This window comes from Heteronotia binoei, chromosome 1 (genome assembly GCF_032191835.1).
Source record: "Heteronotia binoei isolate CCM8104 ecotype False Entrance Well chromosome 1, APGP_CSIRO_Hbin_v1, whole genome shotgun sequence".
In the NCBI taxonomy this organism is placed as follows: domain Eukaryota; kingdom Metazoa; phylum Chordata; class Lepidosauria; order Squamata; family Gekkonidae; genus Heteronotia; species Heteronotia binoei.
The window spans coordinates 147,287,937-147,314,712 of record NC_083223.1 but is presented as its reverse complement, the minus strand read 5'-3'; the positions used below and the strand labels follow the sequence as shown (position 1 = coordinate 147,314,712).

The following is a 26,776-nucleotide window of genomic DNA, read 5'->3' as shown; positions in this document are numbered from 1 at the left end:
AAAAAAAAAAAAAAGGTGAGTGTGTGGCATTGTTTACAGGTAGAGCCTGGGGAAGAGAGTTTTGCAGCAGCTCAAAGCATGAGCAATCAGGGAATGCCAGCTGCAGAGGCTGTTCCCATGCTGTCCAAGAAGACTGGCAGGAACAGGCCCCCTCCCTCGTCAGAGGCTTCGGATGGAGGAGCAAAGGGGCTGGCATGGGAGTCAGAGGAAGTAGTGGCACCAGGCCCCTTAACCCCCGAAGCTTCGGAGGTAAAGAAGGGAATGAGTAAGACCGCAGCAAACGACGAAACAGCCATCAGGGAGGTTGAGAAGAAGCCCCTGGCAAACAGCAGCGGCGACAGGGAGGTTGAGCTGTCCGAGCCTGCAGGCTCCTGCTCCCCTCTGCACAAACCAGTTACACAGTCTGTTCATTGAAAGTGTGTGGATGTAACAGCAATGCCATTTGAAAATTATCTAAAACAGGAAAAAGAAATGCAGTTGTGTAAAGCCTAAATTGTATTAATAAAATATCAGGTTATACTAGGGGTGGCCAAACTTGCTTAATATAAGAACCACATAGAATAAAATTCAGATGTTTGAGAAGCTGTAAGACATGAACATCAGATGAGCCCACCTTTGGCGGGGGAGGGCGGGATATAAGAATAAATTTATTATTATTATTATTATTATTATTATTATTATTATTATTATTATTATTATTATTAGATGTTGGAGGGAGGGAGGGGAAGGAAGGGAGGAAGGAAGGAAGGCAAATGGGAGGAGGAGAGGTGGAACGAAAGCAACTTTACCTTTAAATGCATTCTCTAAGCCACTGGCTAGCTTGGCTTGGAGAAGTGCTTTAAAGTGGCAAATGCCTTCTAGCTAGCTAACAGGATGGTGGGAGCTTCGAGAGCCATACAATATGTATGAAAGAGCCACATATAGCCCTCAAGCCATAGTTTGGTTACCCCGGGTTATACAAACTTCTTGGTTTGAGTACTGAAAAAGAAAAAACCTAATATAAATGTGTTGGTTTGTTGGCAGTTGTGGAGGGGGGGTGTTCTGTTTGGCCATACATACTGCATATGTTCGCATATTTTGGCGTGTGAGTGAGGCTGCATGAGAAAGGCCACTGTGCAACATCAGTGAATTTTCTTTTGATGCATGAATTAAGGGTGTGCTTTCAGTGGTTGAAAATAATATTTGATCCTGAAAGGGGCTTTGTGAACAGGGTATAAGGGCACTGGGGTGGGAGGGGATTTACAGTCAAACTTTTACTCTCAGAACTACCACATTTCCAGTTCTACAGGATCCCTCCTCAGAATCTTGCCGGCATCTATCCTCTCCATCTGCCCCTGACTTTGGCTCTCTTTTCCCCACTCTTATTAGTTTACATTTGCAGCGCACAACGCTTGATAGCAAAGAAGACAGAGAAATTGCTCCATAACACACATACATCTTCTTCGTAGTATCTGTGCTTCACACCCATGGGGTTAGAGCCCCTGCGCCGATCCCCGAATTGGTATCTGAAAAGCCCGGGATTTTTCTGCGCTCGGCGCCAATAGGCATGCGCAGGCGTCCCAGTACGCATGCCCACCGGCGCCAGCGCGGGGATCCCGCCAGTTCCTTTCTGACCGCTGCGTGGAGAGGTTTGCCTTTCGTGTCCCCGGTGGGTGAGATATTGGTCTTTTTGCCTTTATCGTTGTAAATAGACCGTTTGTTGTTTTTCTTGGCACAGATAGTTATATATATATATATATAGTGGCGCGGCTTTCGGCGGCTCTAACCGAATCGGCACTCCGCCCTCAAAAATCGGCATCGGGCCCGTCGGCATCAACCGTGGCAGACACTCCGGCCCCAACGGTCACATCGGCTGATGTGACCCCGGTTGTGACCGAAATGCCGATTGAGCGAGGCTCCTCCACAAAACAATCCCATAATGGATCAGTGGAAACGCCGGCTAAGAAGCATTGGGATGACTCAGGGACCCGAGCATCCACCCCAAAGAAGGCCAAGGAGAAGTGGAAGAGGCCCCGCACTCCATCGCCCTCACGCGATGTTTTGGCACCGACTGCCCCGCCAAGGAAGATCTTGGCGTCCCCGTGCCACAGCCCATTGGCATTGAGAGGCAGTACTCAACAACACCGTATCTTGATGTCCGAGCAGTAGATCGACCTCACCCAGGGATCCTCGTCATCCGGGTTGCGGTGTCGCAGTAGGAGCGGGTCGATCTCAGAAGTGGAGGCTTCGGCGCTGATGGATCCATCTCCCCCGATGGAACCCAGAGGCAGACGGGAGCTAGAGCCCTCCATGGCACCACGCCGTTTCCCACCGCTACCATCGTGGGAGCAGCGTCAATGGCTGCCCTCCTATCCGTATCCGTACCCTCCTTATCAGTGGTATCCACCGAGGGAGTTTGCGGAATGGGATCAACAGTCAGAGGCGTCATGCATGTCGAGTCTGTCGCACCATTCCCAAAGACCATCAGCATCGATCCCTCCAGAGAGGCGCACTACATCAGCGGCTGAGACTCGTCGGCGACCATCGACGTCGATCCGCTCGCCGATCCAAGAATCGACGCCGATCCTTTCTGAACACCAGGAGTCTTCTTCATCGGACTCTGAGAGCGGTGCTGACACCCAGGAAGGTGCTTTGGAGCCTTCGCCAAGGTCCCAGACGACCAAGGATCTTCCGATTTCGCCATCGGAGGATCTAAAGTCCTATGGCGACCTAGTGAAGAGGATGGCAACCTCCCTCTCCCTGCCTGTGTCGCAACCACACCCCGTCGTGGATGATAATGTCTTTGACATTATGCAAAGGGACACATCCACAGCAATCGCTTTGCTGGTCACCAAAGTGATTCTGCAGGCAGTGAAGGAGCCCTGGAAGAAACCATCTTCGACTCCAGTGTCATCCAGAAAGCTGGACCATATGTACAGGGTCCAGGAGACAGGGGCTGAGTTCCTTTTCACCCATCTGAAACCGAACTCAGTGGTCGTCTCTTCTTCCTCCAAGGCACGAAAGATCCACTCATCCCCACCCGACAAGGAGGGAAAGAAGCTGGACAACATGGGAAGAAAGGTTTACTTTGCAGGGGCCCTAGGAGTAAAGGTATTTAACTATGCAGCTTGCATGGCTAGATACCAGTACTCCGTATGGGAACAACTCACCCCTCTCCTCTCTTCCCTGAGTGAGGACAAAAAGGCTGCTGCCAGGAAGCTGCAGAAAGAAGGCTTTGCTGTGGCCAAGCAGCAATTGGCTGCAGCAAAGCACATGGTGGACGTGTCGGCAAAGGCAATCACATCCGCTGTGTGCATTCGTCGGCACTCCTGGCTACGATCAACAGCCCTGCAGCAGGACACTAGGGCTTTTGTCGAGGACTCATCCTTCGAGGGAGATGGCCTGTTTAGCACCACCACAGACAGTGCACTGCAGGAAATAAATAAGAGCCTGAAGACCTCTAGGAGCCTGGGTGTGCAGGCCACCTCCAGGGCTCCTAAGGTGAAGCTGTGGCACAAACTGTGGGCAAAGAAGCCTTTCCAAAAATTTTTGCCTGAACATCAATGGCGACCTCGTTCTACCCAGCCTGACAGACCATCATACTCAGGCAACAACAGGAACCGCTACGGTTCTCAGACCACCGGCAAATCCAAGAGTGCTCGCCCTCAAAAGCAGGGCCTTTGACTTTCTTGTAGCACGCGTCATCGCCCCTACTTCAACATCTATCCGCCTCCGCCCTTTCCTACCTGCCTGGGAGTTGATCTCTTCAGACAGGTGGGCCTTGTCCGTTATACAAGAGGGCTACAAAATAGAGTTTGTGCAGATTCTGAACCAATCCGTGGTGATCACCACTCCCCCTTCCCCAACTCTGCTGGCGGAGGTGAACAACCTCCTACAGAAACAAGCCATAGAGAGAGTTCTGATGGAGGCCAGGACGGGAGGTTTTTACTCTCACTACTTCCTGGTCCCCAAGAGGGACGGGGGTTTAAGTCCAATTATGGATCTTCGGAATCTGAACAAATTTATTCTGTAACAAAAGTTCAGAATGTCCACGCTGCAAACAATCCTGCCCCTCATCAACCAAGGGGACTGGATGGCGACCCTGGACCTCAAGGATGCCTATTTCCATGTCAGCATCCATCCGGCGTTCAGGCGTTTCCTCAGGTTTGCAGTGGGTTCCCAGCACTTCCAGTTCAAAGCCCTTCCGTTCGGCCTGTCCACTGCACCTCGGGTGTTTACGAAGATGATGAGCGTTGTGGCTGCCCATCTCCGTCTCCAGGGAGTTGTCGTCTTTCCATACATCGACGACTGGCTCCTTGTGGCGAAGTCTAGGGAAAGTTTGTCAACGCACATTGCCATCACTCTACGTCTTCTCGACACCTTGGGGTTGCAGGTCAGTTTGGAGAAATCTCACCTTACTCCGTCAAGGACAGTGCAGTTCATTGGGGCTTTGCTGGATACGAACCAGCATCGTGCATAACTGCCTTCGCAGAGGGCAAAGGACATAGGGCCCTGCGGGATTTGTCGGCGTTCCGCAGGGCCTGTAAGACCTAACTGTTTAAACAGGCTTTTGTGGTTGATTGAAAAGGGGCTGCCACCGGACATCCTACAGAATGCTGGCGATCATAGTCAGAAGTCAATACCGCCTATATTAGACTGAAACAGCGCTAATAGTTTTAAAATTGATAAGTAAATTATGGTTTTATATGTTTTATTGAATTGATTGTTTTTATGATGTTGTAAGTCGCCCTGAGTCCGCTTGCGGAGAGGGCGGGATATAAATGTAAAGTAATAAATAAATAAATAAATAAATTGTCGGTCTGGTACAACTGCTTCAGAGGCAAAAGTGGGGCACAGTGCAGCAGCTTCAGCAGATGCTGGGGTTGATGGCGACGACAAGCGTGCTACTTTTCGCGAAACTGAGAATGAGAGGCCTACAGTTGTGGTTTCTTCGCCAGTTTCGTCCACTCAGAGACTCACCTCGAAAGAGGTCCACCATCCCATCCAGGACTCTTCAGACGCTACAGTGGTGGGAGTCAGAGAACAACATCTGCCAGGGAGCTCCCTTCCATCTGCCAACTTTTACTGTGACTATCACCAGAGATGCTTCCTTGTGGGGTTGCTGGGCCCACAAGGAAGGCCTGTGTGTGGGGAGCCAGTGACTGCCAAAACTGACTCAGTTCCACATAAACTACCTGGAACTGCTGGCGGTTCACTTTGCCCTACGCTGTTTCCGTCCCTTGGTGGTAGGGAAGACTGTAGTGCTGCTTACGGACAATACCACTGCCCTGTGCTACATCAATAGGCAGGGAGGGACAGTGTCTCGTCGGCTCTGCGCATTGGCGATGGATCTCTGGTTGGAGTGTCTCCAGTACGACATCTTCGTGAAGGCAGCACATCTTCAGGGGGTCCTCAACATTCAGGCAGACTCCCTCAGCAGGGGTGGGGCTTCCCCACACGAGTGGGAACTGCAGTGGCATTTTCTGAAGCCTGTATTCCAGCTTTGGGGGTACCTGCAGCTGGATGTCTTCGCCACGGCCGAGAACAAAAAATGCCCCATGTTCTGTTCCAGAGGGGGAGCGGATCCAGCCTCTCTGGGAGACAGGCTCCTGCTTCCTTGGGAGGGTCGGTTCATCTACATGTTCCCGCCTCTGCTGTTGTTGACGAAGGTGGTCAACAAAATAGCAAGGGAGAGACCACGCTGCATCCTGGTGACTCCCTGGTGGCCTCGCCAGAACTGGTTCTCGATCCTGCTCCAACTGTCGAGGGGGGTCTTCTACCCGTTCCCGGCAGAACCGGACCTTCTGTCAGCTCAGGGCGGGCATGTATTCCATCACAACGTGCCCCATCTGAAGCTGACAGTGTGGTTCATCGACCAGTAGGGTTCTCTGACAGGGTCCAGCAGGTCCTTATGAATAGCAGAAAACCGTCCACCCACGCTTCCTATGACAGGAAGTGGCGGAGATTTACTAAGTTTTTAGTTGACCCGTCGGTCTCACCTAGCAGGGTGGGGTTGTCGGCAATTTTTGATTTTTTGTTGTCCCTAGTGGATGCGGGCCTGGTTTTCTCCTTCATCAAAGTTTATTTGGCGGCAATATCTGCCTTCCATGATTCGGTGGAGGGGTACTCCGTTTTCGCACACCCTCAGTCCAAAATTTTTTTGAAGGGGTTGTTTAGGCTGCACCCACCATCAAGATCACCCCCACAGTTGTGGGACTTGACTTTAATGCTGACAAACTAACTCGTCGCCCCTTCGAGCCGATGGCCATGTGCTCTTTGCAGCTCTTGTCATGGAAGACTGCATTTTTGGTTGTCATCACATCAGCACGTCGTGTTGGGGAGCTCATGGCGATGCGTCCTTATCTTGTTTTTCGAGAGGCTGGGGTTTCCCTGGCTCTGGACATTAGTTTTTTTTCCGAAGGTGGTCTCTCAGTTCCACCTCAATTTAGAAGTTTGGTTGCCCACTTTTTACCCTAACCCTTTCTTGGACGAGGAACGTAGGTTGCATGCTCTGGACGTTAAGCGTGCTTTGCTGTTTTATTTGAAACGTTCAAAGGTTTTTCGTAAGGACAAGCAGCTTTTTGTTTCGTATGCTGTGTTAGAGAATTTTGCACGCAGCAGAAGAGCTGAAGGAGAGGGACAGGCAAAACACAGGAATTAATAGACAAGAGAAACAGCTGTATTCAATGGTAGATATATTTACCAGAATAGTATCCAATATTCAGAGTCGTTGCCAGGCCAAGGTCATACACAGTAATCAGTACACACTTCAGTAGATAACAGTATACAGCAGTAAGTATACACAGCACGATCCAAGCACAGTAGCATAGGATCCAACACCAGCAGTGTTCGCTGCCACCCAGATAGTGAGGCTCACAGTACCCACAATCCTTACAGGCAGACTGAGCAGGCTCACTGAGCTTCCCTAAGTACACGTACCAATCATGCAACCTTACCAGAAGGTTGCATCAGCTTTGTGAGTCAGCACAAAGCCTAATTACAGGTGAGGTCATCCCACCTTACCTCAGTAACAGGTAACAGCTGGATCATGATGCAGCATGACTCAGCATGACATTGCAGAAACAACATTACTATTACTAAGATGGAGTCAGTCAGCCATTTTAGGACTGAGTTCCAACATGCTGCTCCCAAGATAGGTTCCAGGATTTCGTCTCAGAGGCTCTCAAAATGGCTCACTGAGACGATTAAACTCTGTTATTTGTTGGCGAGGAAGCCGTTACCTGGGCATGTTCGTGGACACTCCACAAGAGTGATGGCCACGTCGGTGGCGTTCCTGAGAGGCGTGTCCCTTTCCGATGTCTGCAAGGCTGCTACCTGGTCTTCTCCACATGCCTTCATGAAGCACTACGCGCTGGACGTGCATGCTCAGCAGAGGACTCGGTTGGGAACTGCGGTGCTGTTTGCTGTCTCTTCCGGTTGACCGTCTTCCCGCCTCCAGGTATGCTTTGCTTGCTAATCTCCCATGGGTGTGAAGCACAGAGACCATGAAGAAGATAGACAGGTTGCTTACCTGTAACTGTAGATCTTCGAGTGGTCATCTGTGCATTCACACTATCCGCCCTCCTTCCCCACTGCTGACAGTCTCCCTCCAGTAGGCGCTTCCAGTGGTCAGGAAGGAACTGGCGGGATTCCCGCGCTGGCGCCGGTGGGCTTGCGTACTGGGACGCCTGTGCATGCCCATTGGCGCCGAGCGCAGAAAAATCCCGGGCTTTTCAGATACCGATTCGGGGATCGTCGCAGGCGCTCTATCCCCATGGGTGTGAATGCACAGATGACCACTCAAAGATCTACAGTTACAGGTAAGCAACCTGTCTTTCTTTTATGTTCTCTCTTTCAAGGGTTGGTGTGTGTGTGTTAAGGCTTCCTGTTCTCCAGCCAGTCAAGCTGAATTGTGTCATGTGGTTGAAGGCAGCATTTATAATCTCCTATTTCAAGAATAGCGCCACTGCTTCTCTGGTAGCCCCCGTTTCCCTATCTACAAGGCTGAGTCAACTTGTGCAGGAGGCATTAGTCACAGCTTCTGTTTGTCAGACAGGTGGTGGCAGTATGCATGTATCCAGCGGTTGTACGAAAAAAGCCCAAAGAAAAAAAACCACAGACATAAATGCTCACAGGAAAAGAGCCCCCATGAAAACATGCTCACCCTTTTTTACTTTAAATACAAACATGCTTAGAACATTAGCACATTTGCAATACTTTGTTGCTGATGTCCCCATGCTGCCTGGAGTGGGGAGTCTACAATACTAAAGTATAATCTTCCTCAAAAAATAGTTACAACTCCTAAGAGGCAGCACAATAATAGAGAGACAACCATGTACAGACAACCATGTATGAGTCTATTTGGGAGGCTTAAATTCAGAATCCCCAGTCTATAAAACAAAATATGCTGGATGAACTTGGTCTGGACACTCTCCACCTGGCTTGCTTTGCACTCACAAAAAGGCTCAGTAGCAAGGCTAGGGGAAGAGGGAGGAGAGGCAGACCCACTTGTGTCTGGGAGAACAGCAAAACAAGCACAACAGAACACACAAACACAGAGAGAGTAGCAAGGCACAGGAAAGCTCATACCTTGAAGAAAACTTTGTGGATCTTAGTTGCAGTTGGGCTCCAACTTTTCTTTGCAAACGGGGGGTGGCGGGGGGAAGGGAAGAAAGAAACAGTCCCCCTTCCGGGCTTGAAGAATACTCATGAGTAAAATAGGACTAGGCTCCAACTTTTCTTTGCAAACATAGAGACAGAAGGGGGAGGGGCGCGAGAAAGGGAAAAAGGAAAAAGACCCAGCTGCTGGCTTGAAGAATACTTGCAAGTCTTTTACCACTCTCATCATTCTTCTGCCCCCCTCCCTGCTGCCAGACAATACATGCTGGCCTCACCTGACTTGATTGGGTTAGAAGGCAGCCTTTGTTTATTTTTTCTGGCCCAAGCAAAACGAGCAGGTCAGAAGAAGGGGGCAGTGCAGGAGAACAAGGTGATCTTTTTCTCAGCCGTGGCAGCACGTGCTCTGCTCGCTGGTGCTCCTGCCTGCGTGCCCAAGAAGTATGGGAGGTTGTGCGTGCTGCTTTCTTGTTGCCTCTCTGGGAGGGGAGGGGAGACAGATCAGAGGCATAGGCAAGAGAAAGAAGTGGCAAAAGAGAGAAGTGGCAAAAGCAGCCAATCTGCGGGGCTGCTTGCTTGCTCTCCCCACCCGCCCCTCGGAAAGCACCCAATTTGGCACCCCCCCCAGGTGGCACCCAGGGCAAGCCACCCCTTCTGCCCCCCTCTAGATCTGGCCATGCCCCCAGAGCCTGAGATACCCGTGGATCAGTTCTCCATTATACCATTTTTTAATTAATTACAACTATGTTTATTGATTTCTTCCTTCCAGATACTTGCCAGTCAGTCCTGCTTAGCTTCTTAGATCTATGAGGCCTTAACTACTTCTGCTATTTAAGAAAGAGAAGCTGTCACAGAGCAGGCAGTAATTTGCATAACCCAAAAACCATACATTTTGACATTCCTGAAAAGAATAGGCAACTGATACTTCATGATTCCGGTGTGGAAAAATCCAGACAGAATTCTGGTTTTAGGTGATAGAGATCTTATGCTTGAATTAAACAAAGATACCATCTATGGAGATGGCACCTTTGATAAAGTGCCAAATATGTTTTACCAACTGTACACATGGCATACCAGGGTGGGTAATTCATATCTGCGACCTACTTACATTTTACTACAAAAAAAGAATATGGACACCTATAATAGAATGTTTGAAATAATGAAGCTATTGATCTGTCACCTCAAAAGGCTTTAGTGGATTTTGAGAAGGCTTGTATGAATGCAGTGAGGATCGCCTTTCCACATGCTGAAGTCGAAGGGTGTTATTTTCACCTGTGTCAGAGTCTCATTAGGTAGATCAACAGTGTGGGCTTGAAAACTGAATATGAAACTAATATGAACATAAAAATTACACTGAAATCTCTTGCTGCATGATGTGAGAACTGATGAGCTTGCTGCCGCATTTCCAGATGAAGGCAGCTACAGTGCTTTTCGACATATATTGAGGGTGCAGCAGGTAGAGATCCTCAGTTTCCTATAAGAATATGGAATCATCATAATGCAGCCCTGGAATGGTCACCAAAGACTGTTGTGAGGGATTTCACAATACTCTTAATTCCTTGTTCCATTTCAGTCATCCCAATGTGTGGTCTCTATTGGATGGACTGCAGAGGGACCTGGCTTGTCACAAACTAACATTGGCTAATGCACAGGCAGGTCGCCTAGAGGTGAAAAAGAGGAAATATGAGGCACTACATGACATGGTTGCCACTTCTGTGCAGCAATATGAGCAGGTGAAAGATAAACTTAGTTGCTTAAAGAGACTGGCTAATTTGCAATGAAGAATTATATTGTTGTTGTTAAATATTGTTGCTTTTACTATTAGGGTTAGATAGTCTTTTGTTGTGGTCACTGGGTGTACCACAATGTATTAACATTAAAAAGTTTGACTAATTGTAAATTAATAAAGTTATAGTATTTAATTTTATTTAAATATATTTATTTAATTTCTGTTATTATTGTTTTTCCTTCTTAATACAGTTCAATAATAACAAAATGGTCACTTCTAGTTGCATGTGAATATGACATATTTTAATCCTAAAATAACAATATAAAAATAACAAAATGGTCACTTTTTGTTGCATGCAAATATGATTTATTTTAATCCTAAAATAACAGCAAAATATTATTAATGGTTATCCACAATTATAAACATCTGTGGTGCTTTACATATTTTTCCATGGGGGCTTCTTTCAGTATGGGCTTTTTTCCATGTGGGCATTTCCGCATATGGGCGTTTTTCCTGTGAGCATTTATGTCTGTGGTTTTTTTTCTTTGGGCTTTTTTCCTTTGGGATTTTTTCTGGTTACCATATCCAGCAGCACTCCACACTCACCTCACGGTCTGAGTGCACAGAACAGCAGTTTTGTGACTCTGCACAACACCAGCTATTGCTGCTGAATCTCACTGAGAGGAAGGCCAAAACAACACTGGTTGCTGTGATTAAATGTCACAGAGCTATACTTTGTCCTGTCCTAGCTCGAAAGTATGCTTGATTTGGGGTGATATTTTGCTGAGAAAAATGGTTTAGCATGCTGTCATTTAGCATGTGAGCTGGTGGTTGTATATCATGACATTAGGAAAATTAAAGCAAAACTGTCATGGTTTTAGAGCCTGAGTTAAATTGTAGGAACTTTACTGTCTGAAGGGTTTGTGATGTTTAGGAGGTAGAATGCAAAACAAAAAAAAAAGATTAGTAAATGCTTCTAGATGTGTCTCACCTCAGTTTCCCAGTTTTCTTCTAACTCAGCAGAAGATAAATAGTTGCATAGTTAGATATAAATAAAAATTGTTAAATAAGTCCTAAAGCATAGCGAAGAAGATGATTTAGCTAGACAGAGGGGATTTTTCAGATCCTCTCAGAGAAACACCAAAGAAGGTTGAGCTTTCACTCTCTTGAGACTGCTTACACTGAGAGGGAAGCAGCATTGTTCCCAGCTCCACCCTGTATAAGAAATGATGCCAGCTCTTTCAACTAGGGGTCCCAACCCTCCCGCCCTGGCGGGGGGGCCCCGGGTTAGCACCCCCTTCTCCCGCTGTCCCAAAAAACAAAAGCGGGGGAGGGAAGGGGGCGAACGGCGCAAAGGCCGCGAGTCCGGGTCGGTCAGAGGCTGCTGAGCCCGTCTTGAGAGCAGCAGCAAGTTGAAGGCCTGGCTAGAAGAGGCGGCAGCGGCGCACAGCGGCGGCGTCAGCCTGCTCCGCTCCCCTCCCCTGTCCCCTCCCCTCTGAGGTCAATCAGAGAAGGGGAGGGGGCAGGCCAGGAGTCAGGCAGTAAGAGCGGGCAGCGGCGGCGGGGCCTGTTGCTTCCCTCCAGTCCTCTAAGGTGAGGGGGAAGGGCAGGCCAGGACTCACGGCAGTAAGAGCGGGCAGCGGCAGATGAATCCCTTCCAGTCTTGCAACAGCAGATTTGAGGGCAAAAGGGACCTGGGCTCAGGGCTGTCAGTGGTTTCATTTGGTGGAGCCGGTGTCTGTGTGTGTGCGAGTGCGGATGCACGCAAGATAATTCCCGGGCCTTTCTGCAAAACCGCATTGGGTGAGATTCTCCACCTGCCCTCTTTCTCTCTCTTTCTGTCAGCTCCGTTTTCTCTCCCTCCCCCCCCCCCCTACATTTTGTGAACTAAAGATGAAAGACAGGAGGGGAGAACGTTCAAGGAATTGCCCACATGAGCTGCATCAGTCCGAGGCTTTGGGAAAGGAATTTCAACAGTCTCCCTAGAATTCAGTCCCAGCACACGTTTCCCTTTCCAAAGAACTGTTGGGTGGAGGTTTTCCCTAAGAAGGAAGGAAGGAAATGCTCCCTCTTCCCCCCTGCCTTGCAGACACACTTCTCAGTGCCGCTTCCCTTTGGGAGGAAGAAGAGAAGGGCTGATCTGGCAAAGCAATTCAAAATTGGGTCAGTTTGTTTGCACCAGTCAGAGATGCATGGCGAGAGGAGGCAGGTCAGTAGGGCTGTGCTGGTGTCTGTGCTAGGATTGCCAATCCCCAGGTGGGGGCAGGGGATCCACTGATTTGGAGGCCCTCCTCCCGTTTCAGGGTCGTCAGAAAGCGGAGGGGAGGGGAGGGAAATGTCTGCTGGGAACTCTGTTATTTCCTATGGAGATTTATTCCCACAGAAAATTATGGAGAATTGATCTGCAGATATCTGGGGCTCTGGGGGGGGCTGTTTTTGGGGTAGAGTCACCAAATTTTCAATATAGCATCTAGTGCCTATCCCCAAAATACCCCCCAAGTTTCAAAAAGATTGGACCAGGGGGTCCAATTCTATGAGCCCCAAAAGAAGGTGCCCCTATCCTTCATTATTTCCTATGGAAGGAAGGAATTGAAAAGGTGTGCTGTCCCTTTAAATGTGATGGCCAGAACTCCCTTTGGAGTTCAATTATCTTTGTCACAGCCTTGATCTTGGCTCCACCCCTAATGTCTCCTGGCTCCACCCCCAAAGTCTCCTGGCTCCACCCCCAAAGTCCCCAGATATTTCTTGAATTGGACTTGGCAACCCTAGTTCATATATGTGTATATGAGAGGCTAAGTAGGGCTGCCAATCCCCAGGTGGGGGCAGGGGATCCCCCGGTTTGGAGGCCCTCCCCCCGCTTCAGGGTAATTAGAAAGCGGGGGGGAGGGGAGGGAAATGTCTGCTGGGAACTCTATTATTCCCTATGGAGATTTATTCCCATAGAAAATAATGGAGAATTTATCCACGGGTATCTGGGGCTCTGGGGGCCCTGTTTTTTGAGGTAGAGGTACCAAATTTTCAGTATAGTATCCAGTGGCTCTCCCCAAAATACTCCCTAAGTTTCAAAAAGATTGGACTAGGGGGTCCAATTCTATGAGCCCCCAAAGAAGGTGCCCCGATCCTTCATTATTTCCTATGGAAGGAAGGCATTGAAAAGATGTGCAGTCCCTTGAAATGTGATGGCCAGAACTCCCTTTGGAGGTCAATTATGCTTGTCACACCCTTGCTCCTGGCTCCGCCCCCAAAGTCTCCTGGCTCCACCCCCAAAGTCTCCTGGCTCCACCCCCAAAGTCCCCAGCGATTTCTTGAATCGGACTTGGCAACCCTACTTTCAACCATCATGTTGGGCCTAAACCTACGTTAATGCAGGGCAACTAGTGTGTGTGTGTGTGCGAGAGAGAGAGAGAAATATGGATAATGGCTTTGAAGGAAAGTTTTAAAGCCCTTCCTTATGGCCCCATTCTGGACCCTCCCCCGGTTGCTTTCTCATTTTTTAAAAAAATGGAAGATCTTGATAATTGCTGTGCACTGATTAAAATTCTATTTTTCTCCCTGCAGGGACCCTCATTTTATTCACTGATACAGAGGGCATCTCATCTAAGTAAAGAAGGCAAATAGGGACAACAACATAAGTTTCCTTCCAAGTCGTTATTATTTCTGTAGTTCCCTTTCCAAAGAAAGGCACTTGGGAGAATACATCCAATCATCTGCACATTTTAAGTGCAGGTGAGAAATTTACAGCTCACTGATGAGCCACGGGGCCCTGGATAGGAGGCTTCTACTTCCACTGCTCTCCAGGTGGTGGCCATCCTTACCTTGCATGGAAAGCCACAGGGATGAATTATTATCTTTTGTTTTGCCAGATGGATGACATTTTGAGCCTTCTTTCACCTATTGTGAAACAGGGCTTGGAATCTTTGAAGCAGGAGACATCTTTAACCATAAATATTACATACAAAAGCTGTGTTCTTTTTTAGTTGAAGGTTGGATGTGTGTTTCTGCCAGAAATACCATAAAAAGAAAATATTTGATTCCAACCTGTATAGTTAGAACTGTTGGCGCAAATATATTAGAGTAATAGCAACATTTTGTAATTACATTTATAATAAACAGTAATCTATGTTTTACCCTTCATAAAAATTACAAATTGTAACAAAAACAGGCGAACATATTTATTTGTATAACTAATACATTTTAGGGTCTCAAGCATTATGGTTTACTTATAATATTAAACACTGGTCCAGAAAGCAGAACTGGAAGAAGTCAATAAACAGTATAGAATATATACTATAAGTGCCTCAAGGATCTGTCCTGGGATCTGTTTTGTTCAGCATCTTTATAAATGATTTGGATGATAGAATAGAGGGAATGCTTATTGAATTTGCAGATGATACTAAATCGGGAGGGGTTGAAAATACAGCAGAAGAGAGAGACAGGATGAAGGATGATCTTGACAGGCTGGAAAACTGGGCTGAAACTAATAAAATGAATTTTAATGGGCATAAAGTTCTGCATTTAGGTAGGAAAAATCCAGTGCATAATTATAGGATGGGGGAAACAAGGCAGTAGTATGTGTGGAAAGTATCTAGGGGTCTTAATGAACACTGAACATGAGTTAGCAGTGTGATGCAGTAGCTAAAAATACCAATGTGATTTTGGGCTGTATCAAAAGAAGTATAATGTCCAGATCACATGAAGTGGTGGTGTCACTTTGCTCTGCTCTGGTTAGACTGCACTTAGAGTATTGTGTTCAGTTCTGGGGACCCCAATTTAAGAAGGATATAGACAAGCTGGAATGCATCCAGAGGAGGGCAATGAAGATGGTGAGGGGTCTGGAGATAAAGTCCTATGAGGGAAGGTTGAAGGAGCTGGGTATGTTTAGCCTGGAGAGGAGATGACTGAGAAGTGATATGATCATCATTTTTTCAAGTTCTTGAAGGACTGTCCTATAGAGGATGGTGCAGAATTATTTTCTGTTGCCCCAGAAGGTTGGACCAGAACCAATGGGTTGAAATTAGATCAGAAGATTTTCCAGCTAAACATTAGGAAGAACTTCCTGACAGAGCAGTTCCTCAGTTGAATAGGCTTCCTCAGGAGGTGGTGGACTCTCCTTCCTTGGAGATTTTTAAACAGAGACTAGATGGCCATCTGTCAGCAATGCTGATTCTGTGAATTAGGCAGTTCATGAGAAGGAGGGCAGGAAGGGTTGCATCAGTACTTAGTTCTTGTGGCCCTTTCTTACATGCCAAGGGAAATGCTGATTGACCCTTTGGGGTCAGGCAGCAATTTTTCTCCAGGACAGTTTGGCAAGGGATTCTGGAGGTTTTTTGCCATCTTCTGGACATGGAGTAAGGGTCACTAAAGATATATGTGGGGGGGGGGGAGGCAGGGCTTTTTTGGTAGAAAAAGTCCGGCAGGAACTACTTTTCATATTAGGCCACACCCCCTGACATCACTATTGTTTCACACAGGACTTTTTGTATAAAAAGCCCAACAAGAACTCATTTGCATATTAGGCCACACACCCTGTCACCACACCAGCCAGAACTGTGTTTCTGTGCGTTCCTGCTCAAAAAAAGCCCTGGGTGGAGGTATTGTGCAGGGGATTGGACCAGATGAACCTGGAGGTCCTTTCTAACTATGATTCTAAGATACTTTTTCCAAATTGCCAATACAGGAAGGCTGCAGAAGATGCTGGTCTAGGAACTATGATTTTCATTTTTTTCTGTCTTTAGCAGGGCTTTTTTCTTGTAGAAAAAGCCCAGCAGGAGCTCATTTGCATATTAGGCCACACTGTCCTCCATCAAAAACTACTGTTGAAAGCCTGTTAGAACATGTCTGCCTTACAGGCCCTGTAGAATTGTAGAAGATCCTTCAGGACTTGGACATTGTCTGGCAGAGAGTTCCACTAGGTAGGGGACAGGACTTAGAACGCCCTGGCCCTGGTTGAGGACAGTCAAACTTCTTTGGGGCTGGGGATTATCACAAGTTGTTACCGGTAGAGCACAACACCATACCAGGGATACAGTGGAGAAGACAGACCATTAGATATGTTGGTCCCAGACCCCTCAAGGCCTTAAAGGTCAATACCAAAACCTTGAACCTGACTTGGTACTCAACTGGAAGTGAGTATAGCTGGCTCAGCACAGGTTGTATATGTGCCATCCATGGCGTTCCTAAAAGGACTTGCGCTGCCACTTCTGGACCTGTTGGAGTTTCCTGGTCAGTTTCAAGGGTAGGCCATCTTAGAGCGAGTTACAGTAGTCTAATCTGGAGGCAGGACTGTAGCCAGAATTTCATGTTTGGTGGGATTTGTTGGTTGGGGGGGCCACCAGATTTTGGTAGCCGTGGGCTCTTAGCACTCAAAGCTGCCTTGAGTTCCACAAGCTAACCCCGCTTTCACCTGGGCAGTCACAGCAGCTCAGCTCACCCCCACTCTATTCTTATGTGCCCCTCTCTCAGAGATACAGAAACCTCTTGACTCCCCCTACACACACTTTGCTGTGCCCACTGTGTTAGGGAAGTGGAGTGAAAGAAGCGAAAAGACCAGCAGCAAGGCTACTACTTGTTCAGAATAGTGGTGATCAAAGAAACAGATTGGGGGCCCTCTGATGGAGGGGCCATACAGATGGAAGGGGAGTTTGAAAGGATGGGCCTGGCCCCTCCCAGGCCTCACTGTAGCTACAGGCCTGCCTAGAGGTGACCATTGCATGGATCACTGTGGCTAGGTCTGAACAGAACAGGAAGATAGCCAGTTGCTGGGCCTGACAAAGATGGAAAAAGGCTACTTGGGCAGTCTGCATGACATGTGCCTCCAGTATCATTCCCAGGCTCCTGACAGATGATGCCGGTGTCAATGGTGTCCCATCAAGGGTTGGTAGTCTGCACTCCAGCTCCAGTCCTGTTCCTCCCAGCCACAGGACCTCTGTCTGTGATGGGTTCAGCTTCAACCTGCTCCTTCTTAGCCTCTAATTCTTCAGCCAGATTTTGCAGGACTGCAGCTGACTGGCCACCCAACAACAGATATTTACTGTAAGCCTTTGGCAGGTTGTTGTTTCTACCAATGTGCTTGCTACCTGACATAGTAAAAATTGAGATACAACTTTATGAATTGAGCCACCAAATACCAATGTCACATTTTCTGTATTTTAGCTTTATTCAACCAAAACAGACTACTAATAACAAAATAATTACTGCGCCTCTGTGGGATATCCACTTAAGTGCTCAAATTATTGCCTCTGCAGGATTGCAATAAAATATTACCATTCACCAAGAACCAAGGCTCTTACTTTTGAGAAGGACCATGTCTCTCTAAGAGCATGTTTCTTACAAATCTTGATATATTACAACTACTCTGAGGAATTCTGAGAACTATAGGTCTTAACCCTTTTGTGAAATAATTTTTAAAGAGCCTACAATAAAAGCAGTTCAAGTATTGTAGTATAAACGGGACTCAAGACAAAATATCTGTTTTCACTTCTTTCAAATATATGAAGATAAATTATAGAATTTTATGCTTCTTTTAATCCCATTTTGAAGGCATATCATGGATTACAGCATGTATATGTTTGTGGAGAACTAACAGCTCTTTTAGCAGTGTGTTCTCGCTCACATCCCCACCTCACCCCAGTATCCACCCATTTGAAGACTTACCGTATATGCACACTGTAGTAACAAACTTGCTGTTGTGTGTCAAAGAGTGCAAGGGGTGCATATTGTACATAACTGTGTTCATTATGTTTCTTAATGGGTTTATATTGTATGTAATTATATTTTTAACTTTCTCCTCAATGCCTGTCTGCTTCTAAATCGTAGACAAAGCTGGTGGTTTCTTACCAGTCATTTGCGAATTCCACAAGGTTACAATTCATAGGGTAGTTAGGTGAGAGAGAATGTGTGTACAAAGGGCCACTCAGTAATACTCTAGGGCAGTGGCTCCCAATCTTTTTGGTACCAGGGACCAATTTAATGGAAGACAATTTTTCCATGGACCTGTGTGGTGGTGGGTGCTGGGATTTTTGTTACCACAGGCTGCCTCCCCGGCCCAGGCTGCCCCTCCATTGGAGTCTTTAAATGAGGGGAAGGTTAAAGTCGCTGCAATGCTGCCCCTTCTGTCTTCCCAGGCCCTGGGCAGATGAAAGAGGTGGTGCTTTGGAGCAAGGCCGTGCTGCTTCTTTCATCTACCCGGGTCCCAGGTGGGTGGAAAAGGCTGCGGGGCTGCTCTGTCTTGCTCTTGCCTCAGAGCGAGTCTGCATAGCCTCTTTTGTCTGCCTGGGTCCCAGGTGGGCAAAATGGGTGGTGCAATGCCTCTGCCTCTCTCCATGGCCCAGTTGCTAACAGGCCACGGACTGGGACCAGTCTATGGACTGGGAGTTGGGGACCCCTGCTCTAGGGAAGTAATGCTAAAATGAGGTAAAATTGTAGTAACTTGCAAAAAGGCCAACTCCTCATCCCTTGACTTTTATGTGGGTCAATTTAGTACGCAAACCTTTTCTGCATATTCCTTTCCTTGGAGATGAACTTATATGGTGGCAGTGCTGCTGCAAATGTCAGTGAAGAGTTGTTTCTGTGGGTTCCTATCCCAGTCCAGAAGTGGTGTTGGCCTGTATCTTTCTTTCTGCTTGCGTTGCTGGCCAGAAACTTAATTAGTAGCCTTAATTGGCCAAGGTGATGCTGTAGGGTTCTACAGTGCTTGTCTAGAGGAAGACTGATCAGAAAATTTGACTAGATAATTTTATTTAGAACAAATTTGCCAACTTACTTTTTATGAGTTCTGGTTAAAGGCTTGGAGAAGAGGCCCACACCTATAGTAAAAGAACTATGTGAAGAAAATCTGGGTAATATTTTTTAAAATGTCATGATCTGTTTCTGAATGCCCTGTATGATAATACCATTGTTGAAGACTTCTGCTACGTTATCTTAAAATTTATCTAAAGTTCTTAATATCAAGCTATAATGTACTTCTATCACTCTAATTTATAAGACATTAAATGAAATCATTATTTTTGTTAATTTAAAAATCTCAGTTTTAAAACATTGCTTTTAATTCTTCGTTCTGCTGTCAAGAGCTACATGCACTCCTAATTTCATTTTACATGCTGAAATATTTTGGGATCTTCATTTTCAGAGTTTTGTCCTTACTCTAAACCACAAATAACTAATATAAAGACATTTTGTGGGGTTTTTTTGTTTACATATTCAGATTATTAAATATTAAGCCAGCAGTTTAATATTTTGCATCCTGAATTTGTGCTGATCAGTACAGTCCTAATTAGATTATTTTCTTCAAAGTCCCTTGAAGTGAATAGATTTAGAAGGATGTTGCTGTGTTTAGGATTGCCCTGTTGTATATCTTTCCCTCAGGTATTTGAATTACTTGAGGGATTTTGTCCTTTGGGTGTGCACTTCAGCAGGTCAGAAAATTGGAGATCCTGGAAAAGGTACATGCTTGTGTTGCAGCATAAAAAAACAGTAAGAAAATAGCACTAACTCCTTCAAAAGCCACTCTTTGCCAAATTATTTAAGAAGTAAAAATAAAAGATTTTGAACACAAAGAGGCTTCTATTTTTTTCAACAGTGTAAAAGTACGCAGTTGTGCCTTTCAGTACCATAGGTATATACAAACAAAAAAATGGAACACCCTTTAAAATTAGCTATTTGCTGGGCTTTTTTGTAGCAGGAACTCCTTTGCATATTAGGCCACACACCTCTGATGTAGCCAATCCTCCAAGAGCTTACGGAGCTATTAGTACAAGGCTTATTGTAAGCTCTAGGAGGATTGGCTACATCAGGGTGTGTGTGGCCTAATATGCAAAGGAGTTCCTGCTACAAAAAAAGCCCTGGCTATTTGTATACTAAAAGCTAGTATATATGTTTTATAGCATACAGAAGGGTAGTTTTATAGGGATTTCATTCCATTATCTTATTAGTTTCTCTTTTGTATTTTTTCAGGTATTTTTTCTCTGGATCCCTAAATCTGGGGGTTGTAGATGTGTGCACCTATGAAACTTAAAAAGAATAATGTTTTCCTCAGTGTCCATGGTCCATGAGACCAGGGAAAAATCAGATGGCTGTTTAGATCTCCCATAGACTGGTTTTTAATCCAAAACCATTCAATGAAGGAAGGGCTGATATCTAATTATGAAGGGCACCGAATACAATTTTATAAGCACCCTGTATGTATTCTTAGTTGCATTCTTTACTCCATATCTATCTAAGGAAGTGAGGTCTGATTTAGAAATGTTATGCTGGAATAAATTTTATTAGTCTTTAATGTGCCACTAGACTTCTGTTTTATATTTTTAAAGATTTCCCAATCTACAGCCATCTCCACTAGCAGGTGGAAATGTTTTCAGATGTTTTCAAGTGTCTTAAAGTATGTGAGATTAAACTTTGAACAACAGAGCAAAGGAAATCTGAGGAAATTCAAGCATAAAAACAAAATGGAAAAATTAATATGTATTCATATTTAGTACAGTCCTTAGATGCTACAGATTAGTGTGCAATTCAGTTGCAAAACATCTATATTTTCTATTATAAAATTATTTTCCTTTTATAGTTGTTCCACACACAAGACTGCCTAACGATACCTAGCAAAATCTCCCAGTTTAGCATTATATGTGTTAGCACATTTTCACTTCTGTTGTTGGTCATCAATGCAATTAGTAAATAAATGCTGATTGACTCCTTAGTAGTCTTTTATCTTGATTGCTTGCATTTTAGCAACTCTTTTTTTCTTTGTCTTAGCTGTGTTCCCTGTCTGTTGAATTCTCATTTTCTCCATCTTAGTTAATAGCTTATTTTAATCACAAGCACTAATATATATGCCTTTTGTATTAATTTATATTCTAAAACCTGTGTTTGTTTTCAATAGTACCAGGATACTGATATGCAAGGAGTGGTCTATGAACTGAACAGCTATATAGAGCAGAGGTTGGACATAGGCGGGAACAACCATCTGCTTCTATATGAATTGAGTAGTATTATTCAAATGGGTAAGAGACTATTTTGGGTGTCCTTTAGTTAAAATCTGTGCATTGTTTTTTAAACATTGTTTAGAGCATCATCATCATCATCATCATCATCATTAATGACAGAAGTTAAATAAATATGCTTCAGCTTTCTCCACTATAAATTGAAGTTCATGCTACTTCATTACATTAGAAAAATGCATGTGAATTAATGAGCTCATTTTCCATAAAGTTAGCTCTTACTGCAAAAATTATAAAAGAATCTTCTGGCACCTTGCTAGAATTTTATTCCAGCCTAGTTATTTGTGGATGGGAGCCACTTATTCAGACACTAGTTTCTGAACAAATAGTCTTTAGTTTTTGAAAACTTAGTCTGGAATAAAATTGTGTTAGTCCTTAAGGTATTACAAGACTCAGCATAGCAGTATAGTTTAGCATACCATGAGAACTGTGATTGATGAGCTGTGGTCATGGTTCACACATGTTTCAGCAGAACTTAACTATTACCCATGGAAGTCACTGAGTGCTTGCTAGTTCTGTATCAAATTGATGATTGCAATATCCTTTCTACAGTCTAAGAGAAACAAATAAATTTTTTAGCTATATCTCCATAGCTAATCAGTTGAATAAGTTGCTTTTTAAAAAAGCTTCATTATTATGAGTATTTATGGTTCAACCCCCACCCCTGATTTATAAATGAGTAAAAGATACCTGTACTATCTCACACCTAGGGCTGCCAAGTCCCCAGTCCAGGCAGGGATTCTTTTGCCCGGGAGGTTCCCAACTGGCCAGCCCACATTGGGCCAGCGGGGGGAACCTCTCTGTATGTCGTCGGTGCAATGATGTCACTCAGAAGTGATGTCATCGCGCTGATGATGTTACACGCCGGCCCCCCTAGGCGTTTCTGGGAAAACTCTATGGTTTTCCTGGACACTCTAGCCATTTGGGAGGGAACTCTCTATGGGACAATAGGTACCAGAGTTTTCCCTCCCAAATGGCCAGAGCATCCGGGAAAACCATACAGTTTTCTCGGAAAGGCCTAGAGCGGTCACGTAAAGTGTCACCAGCGCGATGACATCACTTCCAGGTGACGTCATTGCGTCGCGTGCTTTGCGTGTGCACAAAAGTCCCCTGTCTCCTCTGGCAACCCTACTCACACTATTCCTTGGGATAATCATCTGAAAAACATGAATTACAACTTTGAAATTCCCAAGCTTACCTAGTACAATATTGCCAGTGATGGCTGTTCATTGTTTTTTTTTTATGAAATAATCTTTTGGGGGGAAACCACTGGAAAATTTTCCACCCCACATGTAAACACTTCTTTGATGCTGGCTATGCCAATTCATAATTTTTAGGGGAGGAGATTAGATACTGCATGTCAGTTGTTGATTAAATCGGTTTAGTCACAGTACTACCATCATTTTGATAATGCATATTCGATGTTTTGGTACCTGCTCAGTCCCACGGGGTTACTGCACATGTGCAGGCCAGCCACAGAGAGATTTTGAAGGTCAAAAACTCCAAAGGAAGTTCTTTCCCCACCTTCATACTACTGTCCTGCCATTTCCATCATAAAAGGAGGGGCAGAGCAGCTTTCTTTCAGTTTTCTCTCTGCTGCCATGGAGAGAGGTTCTTTTATTTGAAGCTTCATTTGAGGCAAATTGCAGCCTTCCGGCCTTTCTTCTGCTTTTGGTAGACCAAATCTTACAAGATGGACCAAATCTTACAACCAGCCTTAAATTACATGGCCTCAAAAGCTCTCTTAAAAAAAATGCATGTCTTGTGGGGTGAAAGATCTTCTTCATGGTCTCTGTGCTTCACACTCATGGAATATAGCGCCTGCGCTGATCCCTCGAATCGGTACCTAAAAAAAACCGGGATTTTTTCGTGCTCGGCACCAGTGAGCATGCGCAGGCGTCCCAGTACGCATGCTCACCAGAGCTAGCGCGAGGATCCTGCCAGTTCCTTTTTGACTGCCGTGCTGAGAGGACCTCCTTTCAATTGCTCCGGTCAGTACTGTAATAATTCGGATTTTTCTTCTTGTTATATAGCCCGTTCGTTGTTTTCTTAATTAGTAGTTAGATAGTTAAATAGTTATAGATAGTTATTGTTGTTTTTTTTTAAAAAGACTGTTGTTGTTTTCCCCCCATCCCCTCAGAAATAGTTCTGTGTGGGTTCCGGTGCCTATGGAAAGGCATTGGGGGGGATTTTAAACGTTGCTGCAAGTGTGGTAGCAAGATTGCACCTCCTGACGATCACTCCCTCTGATTACTGTGCCTGGGCGAGGGACGCCGAGTTGATTCGTGCCTGCATTGCTTGAGCTTTTCTAAGCAAACCCATAAAAACTGGGCGGCGACACTGTCGGCAGCACTTGTGGAATTGGCTCTTTGTCCGCCGAAAATGGCAACGGGCCCGTCGGTATCGATGGGGAAAGCCACCCCAGCCCCTACGGTTACATCGGCCGATCCATCATCACCGGTGCGGACCGATATGCTGACCAAGCGAGGCTGACCCACAAAACGACCCTCTGAAGGGTTAGTGGTGACTCCGGCCAAGAAACGTCAGGACGATTCAGGGACCTGATCGTCCCTCCCGAAGAAGTCTAAGTCGAAGGAGAAGCAAAAGAATAGACTTTCCCGCACTCCTTCTCGGGATGCTTCGCCATTGACACAAGCTGCTCTACCCCGGAAGATCATGGCGTCTCCACGTCCAAGGAGTCCTTCGGTGTCGAGAAGCAGAGGTTCACAGCCGATCCACCTGTCGGGATCGGGGCAGGAGATAGACCTGACCCAGCGCACCCACTCTTCGGGATCGCATCGTCGGAGCGACAGTGGTTCGATATCGGAGATCGAGACTTCAGTACCGAACAAACCCCTGGCTCCTTTTGCACCAACTATGGAAAGGAGAGAGCTAGAACCAGCTGCTATGGTTCGTCGTTTCCCGCCACTTCAGCCGTGGGATCAACGTCAGTGGCCTTGCTCCTACGGTTACCCATACCCGCCATACCAGTGGTACCCTCCACATGACTTCCCCGAATGGGATCAGCGGTTGGAAGCCTCTCAACTCTGGAGAATCTTGCATCAGTCAAAGCATCAAGTGTCAGCTTCGGTGTCAGTCCCTCCTGAGAGACGTAAAGAGAGGGTGGAGGAAGTGCAGATGAGATCATCGGTATCTCTGCGGTCACCGGAGCGAGCTTCAACTCCGATACTCTCTGAGCACTCTGTGAGAAGAGACTCCTCGTCATCGGATTCCGAGGTCAGTACCGATGACCCTGACAGAGCTGTGGAACCTTCACCAGAGTTGCATATTGCTGAGGATCTTCCCATATCTCCATTGGAAGATCTGAAGTCTTATGGGTCTTCGATATTATGCAGAGGGATGCATCGACAGATGTGACCCTGCCTGTAACAAAAGTTATCCTGCAGGCAGTGAAGGAGCCTTGGGCGAAACCGGCATGTACACCTATTTCTTCCTGGAGACTGGACCATATGTATCGGATCCAGGAGGCTGGTGCTGAGTTTTTGTTCTCCCGCCCCAAGCCCAACTCGGTGGTGATCTCCTCATCATCCAAGGCGCACAAGACCCATTCTTCCACACCCAACAAAGAGGGCAAGAAGTTGGATAATGCGGGCAGGAAATTTTATTCAGCAGGAGCATTGGGAGTGAAGGTCTCCAATTATGCCGCATGCATTGCTCGCTACCAATACTCCATTTGGGAGCAGCTCACACCCCTTTTGTCCTTCCTGAGCGAGGAGAAGAGATCTTCGTTTAGGAAGCTGCAAAAGGAGGGCTTTGCTGTGGCCAAGCAACAACTGGCTGTAGCAAAGCACATGGTGGATGTATCGGCAAAAACCATCACTTCTGCTGTCTCCCTACGTCGTCAGTCTTGGCTAAGATCCACAGCTCTTCAGCCTGACACCAGGGCCTTTGTTGAAGACCTGCCTTTTGAAGGTGAAAGTCTTTTCAGTCCCACCACCGACAGTGTCCTCCAAGAGATGGACAAAAGTATAAAGACCTCAAGAAACCTGGGTGTCCCAGCCTCCTCTAGGGCAGGAAGCCTAAGCAGTGGCATAAATCTTGGCCCAAGAGGCCCTACCAAAAATTCTCCCCCAACCAACTGTGGAGACCTCGCTCTTCCCAACCAGAGAGCAGGTCTCCCTATAAGGGAAACAATAAAAACAGGTTTGCTTCAGCATCCCAAACCACTGGCAAATCTAAGGGTGCTCACCCACAAAAGCAGGGCCTTTGACTTTTCAGTAGCACACATTGCCACCCCTCCTTCATCACTCATTCGTCTTTGTCAATACCTGCCGGCTTGGGAGTCCATCTCCACAGACAGGTGGGCTCTTTCCATCATAGCAGAAGGATATAAGACAGACTTCGTTCAGGTTCCGACTCAGTCAGTGATTGTCACCACACCCCCTTCCCCACCTCTGCTGGTGGAGGTGAGCAACCTCTTGCACAAACAAGCCATAGAACCAGTTCCAGTAGGTGCCAGAATGGGGGGGGTTCTACTCTCATTATTTCCTGGTTCCCAAATGGGATGGGGGATTGAGACCAATTATGGACCTTCGGATTCTGAACAAGTTTATCGTGTACCAGAAATTCAGAATGTCCACTCTGCAAACAATCCTTTCTCTCATCAACCAAGGGGATTGGATGGCAACATTGGATCTCAAGGATGCCTACTTCCACGTCAGCATCCACCCGGCGTACAGGCATTTCCTTCGTTTTGCCATAGGCTCCAACCACTTCCAGTACAAAGCCCTTCCATTTGGCCTGTGCACCGCACCATGGGTGTTCACCAAGATGATGAGTGTTGTAGCCACATATCTCCAACTTCAAGGTATAGTCATCTTTCCATATATCGATGACTGGCTCCTTGTGGCAGAGTCGGAAGAACGTCTATCCGGCCATATCACAACTAGTCTTCATCTTCTTCACACCTTAGGTCTGCAGGTCAGCATGACAAAGTCTCATCTTACACCATCATGGACAGTTCAGTTTATAGGGGCCTTGCTGGACACAAGTCTCCACCGTGTTTTTCTGCCTCAGCAGAGAGCGATGGACATTATCAATCTTGTACATCTTTTCCAGAGTCGGAAATGGGGCATGGCACAGCAGCTACAGCGGATGCTAGGGCTGATGTCAGCGACTACAAGCGTGCTGCTGTTTGCAAAATTGAGAATGAGAGGTCTTCAACTGTGGTTTCTCAGGCATTTTCGACCTTTACGGGACTCACCTCAGAAGAGGTTCACAATCCCACCCTCGAACTTCCGGTCCCTGCAATGGTGGAAATCCAGAGATAACATCTGTCAGGGAGCTCCCTTCCACCTACCTGTAACAACAGTGATGATTACCACAAATGTGTCTCTGTGGTGCTGGCGTGCTCACATGGACTCTCTGTGTGTGGGGGGCCCTTGGCCTCTGCAATTGACTCATTGCCACATAAACTATCTGGAACTGTTGGCAATTCATT

The 26,776-nt window shown here is 46.3% G+C and overlaps 1 protein-coding gene across 5 annotated transcripts in view; it reads left to right on the top strand.

Moving 5' to 3' along the window:
- Positions 1-26,776, top strand: part of PDE10A (phosphodiesterase 10A) — a 546,650-nt gene that overhangs the window by 379,300 nt on the left and 140,574 nt on the right. For all 5 annotated transcript variants that reach the window (XM_060242109.1, XM_060242082.1, XM_060242099.1 and 2 more), the window contains exon 4: positions 21,198-21,318. In XM_060242109.1, the coding sequence (XP_060098092.1) occupies positions 21,198-21,318 (121 nt within the window). The remainder of the gene's footprint in view (positions 1-21,197; positions 21,319-26,776) is intronic.